The sequence below is a fragment of the Callospermophilus lateralis genome, chromosome 18 (genome assembly GCF_048772815.1).
Source record: "Callospermophilus lateralis isolate mCalLat2 chromosome 18, mCalLat2.hap1, whole genome shotgun sequence".
NCBI lineage: Eukaryota > Metazoa > Chordata > Mammalia > Rodentia > Sciuridae > Callospermophilus > Callospermophilus lateralis.
In genome coordinates, this window is record NC_135322.1 from 32,885,161 (window position 1) to 32,908,217 (window position 23,057).

At 41.9% G+C, this 23,057-nt stretch overlaps 1 protein-coding gene across 1 annotated transcript in view; it reads right to left on the minus strand.

Moving 5' to 3' along the window:
• Nucleotides 1-16,413, minus strand: part of Abcc11 (ATP binding cassette subfamily C member 11) — a 60,277-nt gene extending 43,864 nt beyond the window's left edge. The window contains exons 1-9 of the mRNA XM_076837555.2: nt 16,315-16,413; nt 14,890-15,026; nt 12,507-12,665; nt 7,966-8,113; nt 6,948-7,181; nt 3,336-3,509; nt 1,841-1,988; nt 1,551-1,699; nt 157-264 (exon numbers count right to left, since the gene is read on the minus strand). Coding sequence (XP_076693670.2) covers nt 157-264; nt 1,551-1,699; nt 1,841-1,988; nt 3,336-3,509; nt 6,948-7,181; nt 7,966-8,113; nt 12,507-12,665; nt 14,890-15,026; nt 16,315-16,413 — 1,356 coding nt within the window. The remainder of the gene's footprint in view (nt 1-156; nt 265-1,550; nt 1,700-1,840; nt 1,989-3,335; nt 3,510-6,947; nt 7,182-7,965; nt 8,114-12,506; nt 12,666-14,889; nt 15,027-16,314) is intronic.
• Nucleotides 16,414-23,057: the final 6,644 nt, after the last annotated feature.

Sequence of the window (23,057 nt, forward strand, 5' to 3'; positions counted from 1 at the left end):
ATCTGTTGCCCCAGCCTGAGCACAGGAGGTCATTGAGATAGCTAATGCCTCTCTCCTCCACCTTGGCCGGGACACAATCAGGAAGTGCATCGCAGGGGATGAAGGCAAATAATCTCTACAGTAGAGTCCCATGCAGCCAGCCTTTTCTCCACTCACCTTGAACCTCGCCACTGCAGACTTGGAATTCATGAGGGCTTTGACTGCAAAGGGCACGAAGAACACTGCCAGGCGCAGGGGATTCAGGGTGGCCACTGATATGAAAGCCTGGATCAGAGCGGGAGGAGATACTGAGGGTCTCAGTCCTTCCCATTTTCTGCCTTTCTTGGGGCTCCCCTCCCTGAGTCTCAAGCCACAGGGCCACCCAACAGCTTCTACCAAGCTGGTGTTTGGGAGAGACTAAGAAAGGGGAGGAAGAAACACTTGTCTTGGAGTTTTAAAGTTAGAAGACCTCCTCCCTGTTGCAGTTTAGTCACTGGGTAATTCTGTAACCCTGAGCACATTGCTCAATGTCCTCATTGGCATAGGACACCAAAGTCAGTACAGGAATAAGGTTTAGAAAACCCCGAAAAAATCCACTGGAGAGAATATTATCTACTGTCCATGTAGCATGGTACTATCTCCACAGTCAAGGTCCTCTTTCTTCTTCACCTTAGATGCTTATTTCCTCTTTAACAACCCAAATCTCCTTATCCTTCATGCCTAATGCAAGCCCCACTCTGATACAGCAAACCACCTCAGGCTCTTAGCTCTCAGAGTATGACCTCCCAGGTGCCTTAAGGACCTTCTAATCTATGCCCATCTCCATCCCTTTCTTCTTCAAGTTAAATCTACAGATAAACTTGAATGGTGCTGAGTGCCTTGGTCTGCTCATACTTGGTATGAGTGCTGTGGGACCCTAAAGTCCTCCTGAACATTTTTTCTTCCAAAGCCCCAACCCACCCTCACACTCAGACTTCTCAGGGTGGCTCTCTGGTGTCAAGCAGAGGTGACAGCTGCCTGGAGCATGCACCTTGGCCACAGAGTCTCAAAGACTCCTCCCTCTTGCTTCAGGTACAATCTCTTCACCTCCCTGACTGCATTACCATTCTCCGCAAGCAGCATCCTGCCCTATTCTCTTTGAGGAATTGGATTCCTTATCATGAAAGGCAGCCGCTGCTTCTTGGGGCCAGGGTCTGGCCACAAAGGGAAAGACTGAAGAAGCTACATCTTCCCATTCAAAGTGCGGTTCCAGGGCCCTTATTTGGGGATCAGATAAACTCCTCCATTTGGAATTCTCATCCTTCAGATTTTGTGAGAGTGGTCAGAGTTTTAAATGCACATGTACCTCTCAGCACCCCTAGAGCATCCCTCCCACCCACTGCTGCTCTGCAAGAGATGTCACTTTTTCAGATGGGTTGACAAGGAAGAAAGCTTGAATCATCTGGAAAAACAAAAGCAACATAGAGTATCCCTTTGCAAAGTTTTCATCTTTGAGGGTCGTGGGCTGAGAAGGACACATGTGAAAATTCCACATCATTATTTGGAGGGGGACAGAGCACCAAGACACTTACTTCATTAGCTGTGAGTTTCAATTCCAAGAATGTGTGAGCAAGAAACATGGCTGTTATGGCCACTGTTGGGGTGATGAAAAAGGTGGCAGTCGTCAGGCTCTGGATAAGACCACTCTTCTCCAATAGTTTCCTTTCCTTCCTTCTTAGGTCTGGGAAATGAGAAGAAAATAAATACATCGTAAGTAAGTACCAGTGCACCCCCCAAAAGCTTGAAAGAATTCCTCAGAGGTGATGGGCTTGGAGCACCATGGCATCACCAGTCTCTGAGCAGAAAAACAAACTTTACATACCTTTAATTGTTTCTGCAAATGGTCTCTCCCATGTGTACATTTTAACCAGCTTAATGCGAGTGAGAACCTCACTAGTCACACAGATGCGCTGGTCACTGACCTCAGATGTGTGATCCTGAGTCTTCATGACCATTCTGGTCAGGAATACCTGAGTCAGGGTGCAGTAAGTGTGTTAATGCACAAGAGTGGCTGTTAACAAGGACAGGGGAGTTTAGTCTGGCATTGGTAGGGTAACTGGGAATATGCTTGCTCCTTCATACTATCCTTGGGGGATTAGTTCTAGCACACACACACCCCACCAGGACACCAAAACCCACAGATGCTCAAGTCCCTTATATAAAATGAGGTTGTATTTGCAGATAATCTATGCACATCCTCCCAGATACTTTAAATCACCTTTAGATTCCTTAGAGTACCTCATGCAAAGTAGAGGTTAATAGTCATTATATAGTATGGTTTAGGAAATCATTACAAGAAAAAATCTACTCATGCTCAGTACAGCTGCAGTTTTTTTTCCCCCCCAAATATTTTCCATCCATGGTTCATGGATTCCTAGGATACAGAACTTGCAGATTAAGAGGGCCAATTGTATTTTCAAAGGTAAACTCCAGCTGGGCACAGCTGTGATCCCGGCAGGTCAGGAGGCTGAGGCAGGAGAGTCACAAGTTCAAAGCCAGCCTCAGCAACTTAGCAAGGCCCTAAGCAACTTAGGGGGATCCTATCAAAATAAAAAAGGTCTGGGGGTGTATCTCAGGGGTTAAGCACCCTGGATTAAATCCCAGTACAAAAAGAAAAGGAAAGGAAAGGGAAAATGTAAACTGTAAACTTCATATGTGGATTGAATACTTGAGAGTAATCCTGCACTGAGTGAATCCATTATGGTTCTTAGTTGCTGGTCCCTGTGAAGAATTTTTCCTACAGATACCTCAAGTCTTAGGGCCTAAGATACCTTAGCCTGAGGGCCTTTCTTTCCTGGGCTTCAAGCCAGGCTGTGGCTAGCTCAACAGAAATATAGCTCTTTTGCCTTCAGAAACTGAAAGCCCCTATAATGGCAATCCCTTCCAACGAGAGTCACTGTGCTGTGGGAGGAAAATATTCAATTTCAGCCATTCAGAGTCACTTCCGCTTTGTCTGATTTCATTTCAGCAGCATCTTGGCAGCACATTTGTTCCCTTTCCCCCTGTTATACTATGCCATCTACATTTTTTTCACCAGGTGGAAGGAATAAGCACCTTCTACAGAGGTCATTCATCAAGGAAAGCCTGTGAAGCACATAATCCCTTGGGGAAGCCTACGAGGTAGGCCTCACACATCACATTCACATCGGACTTATCAACCAAGCATGGTGGCCAGAGGACGGTTGGCAGTAGGACTCAAAGCTGGATCTTGACCTCAATGGAATGACCAAGAGGCAACACCCCCCCCGCCCCTCGGTGGGATCCTAGATTCCAGAACCCTGGGAGTTCTAGGGGATGTCCAACAGGAAAGATGTTACCTCCAATGGGAAAATCAGGAGATAGCAAACTGTGGCAATGAGCACAGAGGGTCCGAGGATATGGTAGGTGGCAATGCTACAGGACAGCAGCAAGGAACAGACAAGCAACAACATGGGGCCATAGTACCCCCCTTCAAACAGGTAGTGTAGGTCACTGGTGAAGAAGCCGATGGCCTGTAAGACAGCAAGCCCATGGCACAGGTGTCACCTCTCTAGTACCAGAACATGATGGCAGGTGGTCAGAGTGGTAAAGGACTTCTTTTGACTGGATTTGTGACCCTTGACAAGCTACTTTACCACTCTGACCCTCAGCTTCTCATCTGCAAAGCCAAAGTAATTATACCTGCTTCTTATGTTTTTGTGGGAATTTCAATGAAATACAAAGTGTCTGCACACAAATTGTACTCAACTAAAGATATCTTTTACTATTATTATCACTAAAATGTCTAGATTTCAGATATTTGCTTTTATTCTACTCGTCTATTATATTCATTGTTTTACTACTAATAGTATTAACTGAGTCATCCTCTCTTGACCCTTCATTTTTGCTATAGATTCTTCTGCCCACTGTCCTCCCTCCACATGTAAATGTCATATTTAATTTAATGTCATATGTCATATAAATTTAATGTCATATAAAAACTGACATTCCAAATCCAGAAAACAATTCATTCATGTCCTACAGAGTTACCAATTTGAATGGCTTAAGAAATGATTTCCTTTTATATCATCTGATCTCCTTTGAGTTCACAGGACTATGTCCCAACCCGAGCCTTTAAAAAAAAAAAAAAATTAAAGCACATTACATGGCAAATAAAAATTATACAGACCATGTGATCTGATAGTTTCATTTTTCTGCTGAGAAAACGTACACGTGTTGGAGAAGCATGCGCAGGATGTTCATGAAGCACTGCTAATCCCAGCCAAACCCTGGACACATCCTACATGTCCTTGGTGAGGAGAGGTTAAAAAGTCCACCCCAGAAGCACTAGGAACATTGGGTCCTGGAACCTAAACAACCAGATCTCATGTCCCAGCCTTGTCATTCACTAGCTGTGGAACCATAGACAAGTGCTTACACTCCTGTGCCCCTGGACCTCATCAGCAAAATAAGATAATACTAATAATAACACGACCTACTTTGTAATTTCCTTTGAGAACTGAGTGAGATAATGCCCATAAAGCAATTTATTTTGGGACACTGAAAGTACAATAATTATCATTAGGTATCACTGAAAAGGAACGAGGAAAATCTATGTGTGCTAACATGAAAAGCTAAAACCTAATGAGGTTTTCCATCAGTTAAAAACATATTGCAAAAAATACATAAAATGTAGTAGAATTTATGTAAACACACACATATAATACAACATATTTTCTATGAGTAACTTGCATGTGTGTAGAAGACTTTGAGAAGTCTAAAAAATACATAACAAAAAAAATGAGAAATGATAATGGTGCTAACCTCTATGCATAAGGGAAGAGACCACGTCTAGGGCATCCTCTATATAATTTGTGTGTGTGTGTGTGTGTGTGTGTGTGTGTGTGTGAGAGAGAGAGAGAGAGAGTGTGTGTGTATGTATGTGTGTGAATGTGTGTGTGTGTGTGTGTGTGTGTGTGTGTGTGTGAGATGGTGGGGATTGAACCCAGGGCCTCATGCTGGCGAGGCAAGCACTCTAAATCTGTCTTATACTGCCAGTTATCTGTACATTTTTTTCTTTTTTTTTCCCAAGGAGAATGTATTCAGTTGAGTTTTCTAAATTAAAAATAAAATGTATAGAAGCAATTCTCAGAAAACCCTCACTTGGGTAACCAGTTCATTTCCCCTTTCAAATGGGCCATTTGCTTCATGTTTCTGTGAAGATGTTTGGGGAAAATAGGGTCTTGCAGACAGCTGGTGCTCAGAACAGAGACATGCAGAAAGGAACGGTGGCAGGCCTCAGTGCCGGTCTCCCTTAGTGAGGCAGTTACATGCAAGAGTCAGAGGCCAGGCCACTGTGACTAAATCCAGGCTCTGATGCTTACCAGTCACGTGGCCTGGCCCACACTACCCACCCTGCCCCTGCCTTGTTTTCCTCCTCTGTGACAAGAGGAACAACAAGAGAATCTACCACAAGAGAGGTGTCAGAGAGTGACTCAGCTAATACAAGTTGGGCACCTGAAACACTGTCTGACTTAGAGTAATTTGGCACTTGTTATGATAACTTTGCCAAGATCTATAAGGTTTAGTAAGGATAGGGCCAGGGTAGGCTTTGGAGACACCATCAAGAAGGACGGGATATCTAAATTGGGCCTTGAAGGATAAGTGGGATTTTTAAAGACGGGCAGGTGGATATGTCTGACATATGAGGGAATTGGAGGGGACTGGAGGTTTGGTCCAGCCTTGATGGAAGGAAAGATGCCAACCCAGGAGCTGAGGAGAGGATAGGGGAAGATATGGTGCTGAGAGAAGGAGGTCAGAAGACTGACTGAGGCAACCCAAGCGAGGCTCTTGGGACAAGGTCTGCCTTGGCATAGTTCAGCGATTGTTATGAGGGGGCTGCTGCCGGATCACAAGGGAGATGGCTCCAGGAGAAAGAGCCAAAGCAGTGTCACTGAAAGCTTGGTCCTCATCCTTGACGCCAATCCAATAACGAAGACAAGGTCTTGAGAAAAAGGAAAAAGAAGGTTTATTGCTTTGCTAGCAGAGGAGAAACCCAGGGGACTCCTGTCCCAAAGGATGTGATTCTGCCCATCGGCAGGAACAGGGGGCTTTTAAAGAGGTAATTCAAAGAAAATGAGATGAGGGAGGAGAGATCACGAAGGAGAAGATCAGGGGAAAAAGGATCAGGGAGAGAGGGTTAGGGAAAAGAAGACTGGGAAAAAGAAAACACAGGTAAGTTTCAAAGCCACAAGGCATACAGTCAAAGCGTCAAGTGAACCCTTATTACAGGAGGGCTGCCTTTTCTAAAAATCAAAATGCTGATTTAAACATAAAAGTAATTTATGCTCCTCAATTGCAATTGGTGAGCAATAGAAAAATCGGAAAATTGAAATTAAATTTCCCATGGTCCCCTGTGGCAATGGAATCCATGTTGGAGTGTCTTTCTCTAGTCTCATCGATGTTTGTGCTAAGTTATAAGAAGGGCAAGAGCAAAGAGTGGAAAGTCAATCAATCAGGCAGGTTTAAGTATTTCTCTTTCACACATAAGAATATTAAAACTCAGGTTGCCTATGATTGCTTTTCCCTAGAACTCCCTAAGCTATCAGGTCTCCCCCAAGCCCTACTCCCAGGTTGGCTTAGGGAATGCACTTTCCAAAGTGCTTCTACAGGGGATTTGTGCCTTTTTAGTTCACAGCTGAATTCCCAGTGCCCAGAACAGAATTTGGCCCAGATAGGCCCCAGTTACTATCTGTTGAATGAACACATAGATCCTTTCCAAATACTCTGAATGCAAGTGGCAGCTTGGATTCTTGTTGACTTATTTTCATGACCCCAGAGGCAATTGTGAATGGTTTTAAATTCTGAACCTAAGAATTATTTTCATTTATCTCTTCTGCCTCCCCTAACTCCCATTCCTCCCTCCTTTGTCCCCAGGAGGGGAAGGGAAGTCCGCATCCCCAGTCACTTACCTCTCCTGAGGTGATGTGTGTTAGAGACTTCAACTGGAGGAGTCTCTGGAAGGCAAAGGAGGAAATGGCTGTGCGAATCCTGATGCCTGTATGCTGGTTGACGATCCAAACTGAGCACAGACTCAGAGACTTCAACGACTCAGTGAGAAAAAGGGCAAAGCAGAGGCCCACTCCATGGACAATATTCCCTGATTGGTCTTGAGAATATTCCAGGATCTTTGGTATAACCAGCACCTAAAAGGAAATAGGAGTTGGGATCATTTGAACCTCCCTATCCTTTCAGACACCTGTTTCATACTTATTTCCTGAAAGAAGGATGGGGAGGTCAAGGTTGATGTCAGGGATTTGCTGAGGGATCAAAATGGACTCAGGTATAATCCTACCCTCAGGAAGGGCAAAGTTCAGTTGGAGAAGACTTGAGAATTCTACTGACCCAGATCTGAATCCCCCAGCTCTACCATCTCGGAGCTGGTCCAGACAGGAAACAGGGGACACGCACACACATATACACATGTGCACACACACACATGTGCAAACACATACACATGTGTGCGCGCGCGCACACACACACACACACACACACACACTGGGTATTTTAGAAGTTAATAAAGTGACTATTTACAAAGGCATGGGCAGAACTTAGGAACTCCAAGAAGGAATGGTGGACTACTACTGGGCTAGAGACAGCAGGGAACTGCCTCTTCCCTAGAGGTAAGGGGTGAGGGCAGGGTGCAGTTAAGGGGCCCAGCAGAGGGAAACATGAAAAGAGGGCACCTGACAGGAGCTCGGGTCATGAGGAGAGGTGGTTCGCCCTCTCTTCTCCCTTTGAACCTAAGCAATGGCTGCAGAGTTTGCACAGATAACCACCGTGCTCTCCTGCCCTCCAAAGGTCTTTATTTTCTGGATGCAGCTAACAGATAAAAACATCCCCAACTCCTGGCACGGACTTGAACATGTCCCTTGTTCCATTTTTAATCGCTAAAGCCTTGTCCCCAAACCTCACCAAGTCTGCACTTACTGGACCTAATGTACTCGCAACACAGAAGCAGCAGCCCAGAAGAACACCAAAAATAATGCTTGTTCTTTGAAACCGCAGTATCACTCGCAGCATAGAGGCTTTTTCAATCCCACGCCTGGAGACCTCTTCATCCCAAAGGCAATGAAGCCTTGAAAAGAGAGAAATTGAGACAAGTGAAATCTCTTTGCATGTGTCACTCAATTATTCTGGATCTTGCAAGCTAATAGCTTTACTGCAAAAATTTTCTCTCTCTCTCTCTCTCTCTCTACACACACACACACACACACACACACACCTCCTTCTCTTAGTGGTTGTTGTTGTTTGGGGTACTAGGGATTGAACCCAGGGATGCTTTATTACTGAGCTACATCACCAGTCCTTTTTATTTTGAGACAGGGTCTCTATAATTCACTTAGGGCCTGACTAAGCTGTTGAGGCTTAATTGAATTTGGGATCTTCCTGCCTCAGCCTCCACAGTGGCTGGGATTACAGGTCTGGACCACTGAGCCTGGTGAACTTTTCAAACATAACAAATGCAGAGAGAGCAAATAAGGAATCTGCCAAGTACTCATCCTTCATCATTAGGATTATCGACACTTTGATATTTTTGCTTCATCTTTCTTCCCCTCTAACTTTTCTTGAGTATTTAAAGCAAATCTCAAACATCATATCACTTCATGGAGAAATACTTCAATATGTATCTCTTCCAGACAAGACTTTTTTTTAAAAAAAAATCACCGTAAACACAATAACAATGATTCCTTAATGTTATTTAATCCCTTGTCTATTTTCAAATTTCCCTAATTATTTCAAAAATACATTTTTATAGCTAGTGTGTCTGAGTCAAGATCCAAACAGGGTTCACACCTTGCATTTAAAGAACAAAGTCTGACGTGGCCTCTTTTTAAAAAGTCCCCCAAAGGGTGTCCCAGCGTTGGATCAGCCAAATGAAAGTGTGTCCTTGTTTTAATATTCCTGGATAACAATGCCTTAGATGTTTGTGTTACACCAACAAAAACAGGAAAACAACAACAACCGTTTTGACGTTTAACCATTCATCCACATCCTCAGTCCTTTTTATTTTTTGTTTTGCTAAGTTGCTTAGGACCTTGTATTTTTCTGAGGCTGGACTTGAACTTGTGATCCTCCTGCCTCAGCCTCCTGAGTTGCTGGGATTACAGGTGGGTGTGGCTGTGCTTAGCCCCCAAAACATTTTTCTTTGAAGAAAAATTGGATATACATTTCAAAAATGCACCAAAGAACTCACGAAAAAATTAAACATGTTGCCTTTCTCAGAGTTTTTTTGTTTTGGATTATATTCGAGGCAGGGGCATAGTCGCTGTGGCACTGAGGGTTTCCAGAAGGCTTCATCTGGCTCTAGGATGCTTCCCGTATATTTACAATCCAGTCTGTTGGCTGCATTCCATGTGGCACCTGACCTTTTAACATGCTGGCTCCCACTCCCATATGTCTGGCTCCACTGCCCAAGAAGCTCAGCTACCACCATATAAGATGAGAACATCAAGGACGATGCCAAAGGACTCCCTGTATTCCTTGAAGCTTCAGCTCTGGGTATTTTAGAAGTTAATAAAGTGACTATTTACAAAGGTGTGGGCAGAGCTTAGGAACTGCAAGAAGGGATGGTGGACACAGAGAGTAAAGGAATAACAAAGGCAGAATTTGTGGAGTAAAAGTGGGTAGAAGTGATCAGATCTTGTATGCACAACCTGGTGGACAGAATGGCCTCTCTTTCAGGGTCACTCTTTGTTACCAGAGTTCAACAGCTGGTTCTTAGCCCTGTCCAGACTCTCACCAAGTCTCAAGGCAAACAGTTCTATCCCTTTCTACCCCCCTCCTCCAGCCATGGGCACATATGCCTAGTCTGAAACCCAACAGGAACAAACACCTTGAGGATCCTTCTGCCCTGCTTTTCTTTACATGCAATCAAAATTCCAGCTTTCCCTCCTGAGTTATAATCAACCCTATCCTATAACCACCAACGGATGAGTCAGATGACTCTAGCTCAGCAAAGCGAAAATGTTCCCATTGACACTTGTACGTACTAGAGGGTCTTTGCTTACAGATGAGAGTGCTAGGGCTGAATCACAGAGCCTCTTCTCCTTATTCCCACCCCTACATGTACACAATCCACAGAGATGATGAGCTCTAGAGTTGGTTCCACTTTGACTAAATACATCCAAGTTTTCCATAAACTGCCCACAGCTCTTCTAGCAACTCTTCCAGTTTCTGGCAATGATCACCAGACTCCATGTCAAAAGACTCAGTTTCAAATTTTATCTCCTCCATTCATTAGTTATATGACTCTAGAAACATCATTTCACTGAACTCTCATCTTCTTCATCTGTAAAATGGGGAAAGTAGTATTTATCATATTTATTTCATAATTATTGTGATGTCAAACAACATAATTGATGATTATGTATGCTCTGTAATTAGAGAACAATAAAGCATATCAAGAGTTATTATGGTGGGCTGGGGATGTGGCTCAGGCGGTATCGCGCTCGCCTGGCATGCGTGCGGCCCGGGTTCGATCCTCAGCACCACATACAAACAAAGATGCTGTGTCTGCCAAATACTAAAAAAAATAAATATTAAAGTTCTCCCTCTATCTCTTTAAAAAAAAGAGTTATTATGGTGATGAAAGTGGTAATACTGCTGCTGTTGCTGCTGATGGTGGAGGTGATCATGATGGTTGATATTTGTCAGAAAATCTTCCTAAAAGCCCAAACAGTTGTTCTAAAACATTAGGGAAGATGGACCCAGAACTCTGCCTGTTAAATAGTGAATATACAGAAAAAAAACCCTTATATCCTTAAAGGTATAAATGCACAGATAATTTTTTTTTCAAAAAAAATCCCAAAATGGAGTATCTGCAAAAGTATTGGTGGACAGACATAGAGAGTAAAGGAATAAGAAATGCAGAATTTGTGGAGTAAAAGTGGATAGAAGTACTCAGATCTTGTATTCACAATGTTATGGAAGAAGCAAATTACAATGAAAGTGGATGCCTATTATGTATTAGGCATTTTCCCAGATACTTTATTATTATTTTTATTTATTTATTTTAGTTGTAGATGGGCACACACCTTTCTCTCTCTCTCTCTCTCTCTCTCTCTCTCTCTCTCTCTCTATCTCTCTGTTTCTTTCTTTCTTTCTTGTGCTGGGGATTGAACCCAGTGACTCACACATGCTAGGCCAATGTTCTACCACTGAGCCACAACCCCAGCCCGATTATTGTTCTTAATTACTATTATTACTTTGTGTTACTGGGAGTCAAACCCAGGGCCTCACACATGCTAGGCAATACTCTACCACTGAGCTACACACCTAGCTCCTAGATACTTTAAACTGAGTTTACCACCTCTTCTGAATTTTTAAATAGTCCTAAGGAGGTTCATGAGATAATTTTATAGCCCACTATTTTGTTTATGAAAACACAGGGACCAGAAAGGGCCACTTGTCCGACATCATGGTAAAAGGTGAGATGCTAAACAATATCTGGCATTATCCAAGAAGTATTCCCAGGCATCTTTTTGTTGTTTGTTTTTTACTAAGTCTGAGAAGTCATGGGTCAAAGTTAAGCCAGTTTCTATATTATAGATTTTCTAGTTGCCTCAGATATACTATTCGCTTTGTTAACCCTGAAACCAGGCTGGAATATACAACATTTCACAAATTCTCCTGACCCCTGAAAAAATAAAGGCCACTTGTTGATGAAAAAATTCAGTACTTCAGGGAAGCCCCTCTGAAGCTACAATTTCCTGGAACACAAATGGAAGCTTCCATTGTCTACCTGGTATGTCTCGTAAAGGAACTAGAGGTAGGAACATGAGTATAGGACATTTTAAATCAATTACTCATTTTTTTTCTCCATTTGAGCTTCATATTACCTTGTGGGTAATACAGGAAGTATGATCACATGACTAGTTAGTGTTTGGCTAACTAGTGAGGATCAGGAGATTGGGCCACTTACCCCAAATTTAAGTTCCACTGTTCAATACCTGATCTGATCCAGAAGAAACCATCAAAAGGGACCAGGGCCAGGTGCAGAGGTGCACACCTGTAATCCCAGTGACTTGGAAAGCTAAGGCAGGGGGATTGCAAGGCCCACCTCAGAAATTTAGGAAAGCCCTAAGCAACTTAGCAAGTCCTTCTCTCTAAATAAAAGGTATTAAAAGAGAGAGAGAGAGAGAGAGAGAGAGAGAGAGAGAGAGAGAGGGAGACTGAGACTAGATGTGGCAATTTCTGTTTTTCTTAGGATCATGAGCATTTTCACAAATCTCATAAAAGATGTGGATTTTTGCTCCAGAAAAAAAATCTCCAGTCAGATGTACAAAGTATGCATATCATTTCAGGAGATTCCCAAGACCTAGATTAAGATCCATCCACCCAGTATGAGGCCTCTTGCTATAAAGGAAGAACCAAATTGTCTGAGGATGGACCTACCTACCACCTTTATGCACCTCAGGTCACTCACCATCCCACCAAAAGATGAGTTTACCCATAAAGTGATGCGTTACCTTTGGACATTTTTGGCTGAGGCATCGTGGATGGACAGCAGAGGGATGGAGTTCTCATCTAAGCGATTCTGTAAACCCTTGATCATGAGTGGGGTGAGCCATGACAGTGTGAGGTAGGAGAACAGGCCCGCGTCATCCATCGGGCGAGGGGCAGGAAACCTGGCGGGGAGGTTATAGAGGAGAAAAATGAAATTAAACACAAGATTTTGAAAGCATGAATTATAACTATGTAAAAACTACAATGTGGTCTTCCAGATGTACACACAATATTTTTTCATGACTATTATTTGTAAGTTAAAAACCAGAAAAAAAAATCCCATTAATAGAGCAATTATTTAAGAAGAAAGAGAGAAACTATGCTATCTCCATACATGGAACATAGTATAGAATTTTTTTAAAAACAAGAATATATATATATATATATATATATATATATATATGAATATATATATATATATATATATATATATGAATATATGACATGGAAAAACTTCCAAGTATCTTAAGTAAGAAAAAAAAGCCACTTGGTGATGAAAACATTCAGTACTTTTAAAAAATTACATAAAAAAGAAGAAGAAAAGAGGGAAAACACACCAAACAATATGTACAATTGTATCAAATCTTTTTGAAAAAGGGATTGGAATTGGCAAAGGGAAAAGATTCTCATTGTTCAGATTTTGTACAGACCTTTTACAAAAATAATAAAGTAGAATAAAAAACAAACAATTCTTGTCTCTGAGAATGACTCAAATATAGACAAAAATTATTGGATTAAGAATGTTGGGATTGTGTGTAATTTTTTCTTTTATTTTCAAAGTTGCTTCTAATGTTATGTGTTTCAATATGAAGAAAAGTTGATTCAAAAAAAAATATTTGGGGATAAAGATAAGAAGATGAAAATGATAAACTCATGAAATTTGGGGGTGGGGAGCACTGTGGCCTCTTTTCTCCACTCTCTGGCCCTTTATACCCTCACAGCCAGCCCACCAGGGCTGTGCCTTCTGGACAAGGTTAATCTCACCTTTGCCCAAGATGTTAGAGAGAGGCAGGAGGGAAGAAGTAGTGGTATCATCAGGTATGTGGGGCCATCTGTGACTGCCCAAGGCAGGGCAAGAATCTGTGAGCTAGTGCCAGTATTCCAAAGGCCCAACAGAAACAATGTTTATCTAAGAGGTGAACTCCAGAACTTGACGAAGAATTGAGAGCCTGAACTTTGCTCTTGGCGGAGATTATCAACTCAGTGTGGTAATAATGTGGCTGGTGCTGATTAGAAGCTTGGATTGTTTAAGAAAATGGGAAAACAAATGTAGTTTGTTTTCAAGTGCCTCCCTGCATTGGGGATTGAACCCAGGGCCTCGTGCATGCTATCCTAAACCACATCCCCAGCCCAGAAAATGCAGTGTTGTTGATAGATAAACTCTTAGCAAATGTGTTGGAGAGAGAATCATAAATACAAAAGGGACTCTTGGTAATAAAATGCTAGAGAATCAGACTAGAAGAGTTTTAAGGTCCTATCGATAAATGATGAATAAATGGATATGTACGTGCTGTGAAGAGTGTGATTCTGTAGTGTGATTCCGAAAGCAAGACTATATCAAGTTAGAGAGCAATCTGGAGATGGTTACATCAAACTGTGATCGAAGGGAGAAGGATAAATTGAATTTCTTTGAGTCTTAGATTTAAGGTTAACATCATAGGGCTTTGAGCCCTTCCCACAGCCCCCCTCTACCCTTACAATGAAGACCAGCATCCTAATGTGGCTTGCGGAGCCCCACATGGTCCTCTGGCATCTACCTGCCTGTGCAGCCTCATCTCATGCCATGTCCATCGGCCCGCACTCTAACTACACTGGCCTCCTTCTCAGTTCCAGGGCACTTCCCTCTGTATTCCTTTCACCTTAAGACAGGCCTGTACATAGGTTGCCCCCCTGCCCATATTATTCTTCCCCTACTCTGGTCTTGTAAATTCTTGTTCATCCTCCAGGCCCCAGCTTAAGTCACTCAACCTACCAAGCTGTCATCTGTCATACGTCTCCACGGCATCTTCCTCCATCAGCTTGGAGTCACACGTCTACTTAGGAGTCAACTTGCTCACTGTCTTTCTCCCCCATGTGGTGGCAAAGGTCACGCCCGTCTTGCTCCCACTGCACTGCTCCCCTGTGGTCTAGCATGATGCCTGGCACGTGTGGGTGCTCAGTGATCCTTGTCTAATGATTCAACATGTGGGACGCCTGTGCTTTCCTGGTGCGCCTCAGGCTGCTCTGCAAGTATTGGTTGAGTGACATGATGGTGTAGGGACATGGTTCTGTAACCTGGGGTAGCAAGTGAGGGTTGAGGACCATCACCCTGGTGGCTTCTGCCCTTCCCTCCCTCCCAGGACTCACTTTGGCTGGGGTCGGAAGGGAATTGTGGTTCTCCAGGCAGCCTGGTACTGCTCCCAAGGGAGGACATCCACTGCCCCTCGAACCTCAGGCTTCCTTTCCTGCTGGCTCCCAGAGCCATCTTGGAGATTGTAAGTTTTCTTAGGAAAGAAAAAAGTAAAAGGGCATCAGTTTCAGATCTCATGAATGCTGTCCTAAGGGAGGGTTAAATCAGCTGCCTGAGGAGAGGTGGATCTTTCTGCATCTAGCTCCCTAAAGAAAGGCATCCAGGCAGGGAAAGAGCCCTGGGCTGAGAGCAGGACCACCGGGTGCCAGCCCTGCCCTCTGCTCCACCTTCATGGGCACTCCACTTTCTTGGATTTTTATCTGTCAACAAAGAATATGGACAGGAATAAAGAGTATGATAGACCAAGTCACCTTCTGAGGGCAAACCTAAAAAAAGTCAGTAAGTAAAGAAGTAAATCCCAAAATATAATATGTTACTTGTTTGACAGCTAAAACAAAAAGCTAGGCCATATTTACAACTTCATATAAGTAAATATGATTGGCATCTACATACCCTGGGTTCTACATCAATGGATTCAACCAATTATAGGTCAAATATATTTGAAAAAAATCATATCTGTACTGAATATGTACAGACATTTCTCATGTTATTATTCTCTAGACAATATAATGGTAACAACCTTTTGTATAGCACTCACATTATATAGTAATCCAGAGAAGTATATATAATCTAGAGATGACTGAAACTATATGGGAGGAGCTGGGTGCAGTGACACAGCCTGTAATCCCAGCAACTCTGGAGGGTAAGGAAAGAGGATCACAATTTTGAGGCCAGCCTCAGCAACTTAGTGGGACCTTAAACAATTTAGCAAAAATCTGTCTCAAAATGAAAAATAAAATAAAAAGAACTGGGGATGTAGTTCAGTGGTAGAGTGCCCTGGGTTCAATCTCTAGTACCAAAAATAAATAAGTAAAAGTAAACCAAGTTATTGATGGAAAAAGATCCAGGTAGTGGTTATGTCAGTTAGGGAAAGTTGGAAAATGAGATACAGGGAAAAAACAATAGATGCACATGATTGTCAAGGTTCAAACTGGTGTAGGTAATGGTTTTACAACTGCTTACTCTATTAATTGTAGGTAAATAAATAGAAAAATGGTGGTGGATGATTGATAGATACATTCAGAGATCAGATAGGTAGCTGGGGAGGTAGATATATAGATAGATAACTAGAAGTACACATGAACCATGAAGGTATGTAATGACCAAAGATAATGATTTATCTATTGTGGAAGCCTAAGGTCCTTTGAAAAACTCAAAGGCAAATAAATATGGCACAAAATTTTCTGACCTAATTTATAATCATTGAGCATAGGCTGTCAACTCACTTTCCTAGTATTTTGATACCAGGATAATCTACTTACATAGCCAAGTCCTGAAACCACGTCGTCGCTTATGTCAAAGCCAAGATTCACAGGTCCACCAGAAGAGTTGGGAACCCAGTATGTCCTCCTCCTGGTCATTTTCAGTTGTTCTTCCAATTCTTTGTTTCCTAGAATCAGAATCTGAAAAGGCAATTGGTAGGAGCAGCTTAGATATAGCTTTGAGCGGTCACGGGGAGGGGCATGATCCTATTGAGGACATTTGAACCTTGTAATAGTCATTGTCATTGTGCTTGCTAGGGATGTGCTGGTCCTTCTCTTTTGATATCTACTGGGACCTCAGTTGCAGATCACTTAGGGAAACTCTAACTACTTTCTCCACCTTGCTCCCAATCCTGTACCCTTGGGCCAGATCAATCACCTCTGATCAATCAAAGACCTGCTCATGACACCATGTTTCTTGCCTTTTCACAGTCTCTACTTGTGCATTTGTTTGAATCGTAATTTGTTCAGAATTTCTCACAATCCACAGAGAACTTCACCAGGACAGGGGCACATCTACCTTGCTCACTACTGAATCCCTAGGGCTTGACTCATGCTGGGGGGATAGCAAGTACTCCATAAATAAATGATGACCAGAAGGAGAAACAAATGAAAGAAACATTATTTTGTCATTTGCTAACTCTTGGTTTTCATAGGCTGCCGGGGGTAATCTGGGCACAATTTAGGAAACTTTAATAATCAAGGCATTAAATAAACAATGACTGTGTATTTCATTTTTGCTTTTCTGAGTATGGGACTTAATCTCTGGTTGACCCAAGGGAAGGAGTGATAATTAGGAATATTTCCTAAGACATGGAAAGACAAAAAGGTGTACATTGGGGCCAGAGTCTTAGGGTACAACCTGTACAATTCAGGACCCCTAAGTTAGAAAGGCCTCAAAGTTGGCTTAATACTCTGAAATTGCCATCTTGAAATTCTTAATAAATTTGAAAAAGGAGTCCCATTTCATTTTGCACTGGGCCCCCACAAATGCTATGGTCGGCCTGGTGTTCAGATGCAGCTCTTGACATTTAAATATTGAATTGTGCTTCAACTAAATAGATTACAACTCACCCATTGTTTTGGAAGAAGATTCTTTAAATTCCTTTACCCAACTTCTCTATCCCATTGCCTCTTACAAATCAGAAACAAACTTGGTAGACTCACCTTTTAGAATTCTTCTATAGACTACACAAGATAGATTTCCCAGCTATGGAATTATGAGATGCACATGCGAAGTAATGATAGAATGTGGACCCTTCAGTGACAATGGAAAACAGAAAGGAGAGAAGATGTGTTAAGTAAGAGAGTGCCGTATACTTTGTTTAAACTCTGAGAAGAGGCCAATTTTCTGGCTGCAATAAACCAGCCTAGGACACATTAACATAAAATTGACAAGATTCAATAGCATGAGACCTTTGGGGTAGGGTCATCCTGTACTGCTGTGTTCATACACAAAGATTCCCACTGGAGATAAAGGGTGGAGGATGGAGGCAGCATAAAACCCAGATTGCAAGTCATGTACCCTGGCAAGGTGCTGCATCAGCCATGTGCTGATAACTGATTGTATCTGTAATTAGCCTGTTTGCAAGTTGGCGAATGAATGTAGTTCCAACTTGAACACTGGCATTTTGCTTTATTTTAAGGAGTAAGAGGAAAGTTAAATACCAAAAATATATGTAGGATTTTTCACTTATTTGTCCATAACCTGAGTGACTTTGCTAAATAGTTTTCAAATAACTAAAAGAATATTCCTTTTGGCTGGGGTTGGTGGTGCACACCTGTGATCCCAGATACTTGGTAGGCAGAGACAAGAGGATCCCAAGTTTGAGGCCAGCCCAAACAACTTACTGAGACCCTATCTGAAAATTATAATGGCTGGGGATGTAACTCCATAGTAGAGCACTTGTCTGTCATATACAAGACACTGGATTCAATCCCAGCACTGTGGGAGAGGGGGGAAAAAGAATATTCCTTTTTTCTCCTACTACAATATAGCTGTAGATAATACACACTTGTAAATCTAATCTGCAATCTGCATCTATGTTTCTGTCTTAAGTCTAAGCAATCAACGAAATAATAATTGAAGCCCTGATTTGTAACTCTTACCAATTTCTATAGTGTAAATACCTCTACCATGGCTGATTTCAAGATATTAACATAACTCCATGAATGCAGAGTTGGGAAAAGAATTAAAGTACAATATACTATTACCACCATATAGACAATTGTGGTAAGAAAAATCAGAATAAATAATAGTAAAATAATTAGGAATGATAAATTTTGAACATTATCTTTGTTTTTGAAATAATTTATTTAACTGTACATTTATACAATTTAAATTTTAATAATGTTTAGCAACTGGGCTCTCAAAATTCCTGTAATTTTGCCAATTGGTTCCCAGGAGCCAGTGTGAACAGGCTCCAGCGAAACACTGCCACATCCCTTTCAAAAAGGAAGTGGTGACTTTTTCTAAATCCTCTTCCAATTAAGACATCTTTTTCCCAATTTGCTGATGAGTACTCCATGTGCTAGTACACCTGTGTGTGCCAATTAGCTTTCCTATCCCGTACAGTATAAATGGGAACCAGAAGAAGCCAAAAGTGAGTGGGCCCAGTGGATTATCCAAGCTGCAAAAAATCGGGAATCATGGAAAGATCTTAGAAGGGAGTATGGTGTCAGCAGAGGAAAGATAAGTGAGGCCCAGCAACTTGGGGAACACAGCCAGGCAGAATGAACCAAAGAGCCTCACTTGAAGACATCAACGACAGGAGGACAGGCAGTGACCACCTGGACAAAATCATCACCTGGGAAAAGCCCAGGAGCTGAGGACACTGGGCCCAGGAAGCCAACTCTTCCTCTGCCAGGCAAAAACTCTTGAGACTGTGTCTGTACTGAGCATTGTCTAACAGAATTATTTAATGATTGGATTAAACAAGATATTAAAATGGTAAGCCTCAACATTTACTTTCCCCTCATTAACTGGGAAGCGGGAAATGCTGAGGAAGCACAAAATCTTAGAATCCGAGCAAAGAAACTGGATTTTTCTCTCAATTTTCAGCTGTGGTATGACTTGCCAACCTGGCTTATGTTTATTCACAGGTGTTACTCTTCTCTGTATGGATTTGTTTAGGAAACTAACAGCAGAGAAAAAACTAAACAAAATAAAATTGGAGAAAATGTAAACAAATGCAAAGGACGAGTTTTAAGAAGGTGAATTGTTCATCTCAATACCACTGCAACTCAGTCACAAATTAACCGGGGCCTCCTTCCAGTTCTACAAGGCCCTTCTCCTTGGATTGGTCAGAGGAATTCTCTGGTCCAAGCTTCCTTGGGCAGTCCTTGAAAATTTCCCTGGCCTCTCAACTTCCTCTTAGGAAGAAATTGGCGTTTTGAAGTTTAATTAGTGGCAAGACCTTTCCTGTGGTCAAGATGGAGACAGGGTCATGACTGGGAATAAACCAGAGAGGAGACAGATGCTTCCAGCCCTGTGTTCTTCCCATCCTAGGGGCAAAGACCATGTTTACAAATTCAGTTTAGACAGGAGCCATTTACTTACAGTGAAACAGTTGCCAACAGGACGGATGGAGGCCACTGGAGCAAAGGTACCTGTGGCAAAGGTGTTCTGGAGGAACGGATTTATTTCCTCATTGTTATTACCATTATCCAGCAGGGTCTGGGATCTAAGACCAGAAAGAGGGCAAGGAATGTGCCCAGAACAAGTGGGCAGAAGGACCTGCAAGCCAGGATATGAAGAAGTTTAAAGGATTAGACCTTATTCTCCTGTGCTATTAACATTCCCTGCTCTTAATTTATTTCCTTCTGTAAGTTCCAACAGCTGCCAGAGGCCAGTGACTATTCATTTGTTGAATGCTGAACCCCCACATTCCACTCCCGAGTTTTCTCCTCTGCTTCAAGAAACTAGGAAGTTCCTCCCCACCTGAATCTTCACATTAGTCCTGGTTTGTTTGTTTTTGATTTTTGCATTTTTTTTGAACCTAGGGGTGCTTTTCCACTGAGCTACATCCCCAGCCCTTTCTGATTTTTATTTTGAGACAGTGTCTCTCTAAGTTGCTAAAGCTGGCCTCAAACTTGGGATCCTCCTGCCTCAGCCTTCTGAGTTGCTAGGATTACAGGCATGTGCTGTTTTGCCTGTCCAATTTTAGTCCTAATCTTTACCTGGAACAAACATTTTCCTCCAGAACCTTGCATAATTAGTGCATTCTTTAGTTTTTTTTTTTTATTTTTTAAATTTTTTGATTGGTACCAGGGATTGAACCCAGGGGCACTTAACCACTGAGCCACATCCCCAACCCTGTTTATTTTTATTGTGAGACAGGGTCTCACTAGGTTGCTTAGTCTCGTTAAGTTGCTGAGGCTGGCTTTGAACCTGCGATTGTCCTGCCTCAATCTTCTGAGCTGCTGGGATTATACGCCCACTCCACTGGGCCCAGGAGAACTAGTCCATTCTTATTATTCAGGTCTCAGTTCAAATACTACCTCCTTAAAGCATCCTTTCCAGATCTCCCTATCTAATGGTGGCCCCTCTTCCTATCACCTTCTGCATATTTTCTATCACATTTCCTTTACTTACCACTTCCTGAAAATTGTCACATTTCTTTTTTGGCATATTCATTCTCTGTCTACCTTTCTAGAATGTAAGATCTCTGAAGCCAAGACCTTGTTTGTCTTGTTCCCTCTTGTATCCTTGAATCTAGAATCATGCCCAACCCATAGAAGATATTTAATAAATATTTGATGGATAAATTAATGAAGCACATGCACAGTCTTGTCAAAGAAGGAGCCAAGAAAGTCACTCTGTCACTGAAGACTTCATATGTGGATTCTTGATGCTCTGCCAGGTGGCCTGATATATGTTTTCACAGAAATATACAGACAAGATTTAAAGAAGATATTCATCAAGCAAGCAACTTAAATCAGCCCATGACCACACCACATGACATCATTCCACACTTTAAAGTACAGTATGAATTTATATTGTAGGACACAACACTTACATTGTGCTGTTATTGGGGCATGCACAGATATTAAAAGCATTAAATATAGTGTTTAAAAAATTGGACACAAATTTTGAAAATGTTGGATTTTTTTTCGTGTGTGTGTGTGTGTGTGTGTGTGCGCGCGCATGCATGTGCGTGCTAAGAATTGAACCCAGGGCCTCATCAGGTTAGGCAGTGTCTTTGCCACTGAGTACATCCCCATCCCTATAAGTTCATTGTTAAAATACCAGGAGCCTCAAAGAACGTAGCCCCTTGGTAAGACTCATGATAAAAAGATAAGCTCCTGGGGGACTTAGCCAATGCATACTATACGTTCATATCACCTCCAGAGTCTGTTATAGGGTAAGATACATAAGATATTACTTAGTGAATGAATGAAAGAGTTTGGGATCATGCCAGAGAAAAAGCTTTAATCAGGAGCTTCCAAATTCCTGCATCATGTTTCCTCCAAAGCACCTAATATCCCTAACTTTTCCTTTCCTTATTTGTGACAAACAAAGAAATATGTAGTTCTGTCTACCCTAAATCAGACTCAGCTGTCTATGGATCTGTCCTCTGGCCAAGAGAAGCTTGAGGGTGGGAACTTTTTAGCTTACTCCCTCTGCCCCCAGGGCCTTTACAAGTGCCTATTGGTTTGAATGGGCTTTCAACTCCCTCCTGGATTCTGAGAGCATTTCTGGACTTCATATTTGGAGAAAAATTTCCCTCTGAAAACTACAGCAAATCCAAATTAATTCTCAACATGAAGAAGCTCCCAGTAGCCAAATAGGAAACAATTCAAGCAAAGAAATATCAGATGTTATTGGATTGCAACCCATAAAATAAGTATGCTTGAGTCCATACTAACATAAGTAATTGAGTAAACAAGCAAATGGGAGAGAAGGAATAGTTCTTTTCTTATAAAATACCATTTAATAAACGTTGAATTAATCACCTCACAAGATACTTGATACTATTTTACAAAAAGATAAATAGTAACTCATTGTGAAGAAACCGGGCAGATAAAATCTTCATCTAGTCATCAAAATTAAAATCACCATAAGTAACTGTCCTATTATACACGAGGGAATTGAAAACCCATTCAAACAAGGTTACAATATTACTTTTATGCTATTTGAGCCCGAAACACATGTCATTGACCTAATCATGAGAAATATCATATAAATCCAAATTGAGGAAATTTAGAAGTTGTGACAAAACAACTGACTGATACCCTTTAAAAGTATCATAGTTTTAAAAGACGATAAAATAAAACACGATAAAGCTAAGATTGAGGCATTGTCACAATTTAGCGAAGACTTAGGAGATACCATGACAGTGAAGAGTGAGACCGTGGATTGAACCTTGAACCAGATTCAATTAGGGACAATACTGTGAACACTGGCTCCATCAAAACTGGTTTTGATAAAGAACCGTGATTAGGTAAGATCACAACAGAGAAAACTAAGTGAAAGGTCTATGGAAATTCGTGGCTATAGTTTCGCTTTTTTTTTGTAAAGTTAAAGTCTATTCGAATAATAACTTTAAAACACAAGTTTCTAGTATACACAAATCGAACGAACCATTCTTCCCAGCACACTCTGTGAGCTAGGCTCAGCTGAGGCGAAGTTCTCAGCAGATTTTTTTCGTGCGCCTCTTTTTGCGTATGTACGATATACAAGTCCCAAGCAGAATCTGCGGGCGGCTGCGCGAAACGGCGGTGTTTGAGCCTGGGGGCGGGCC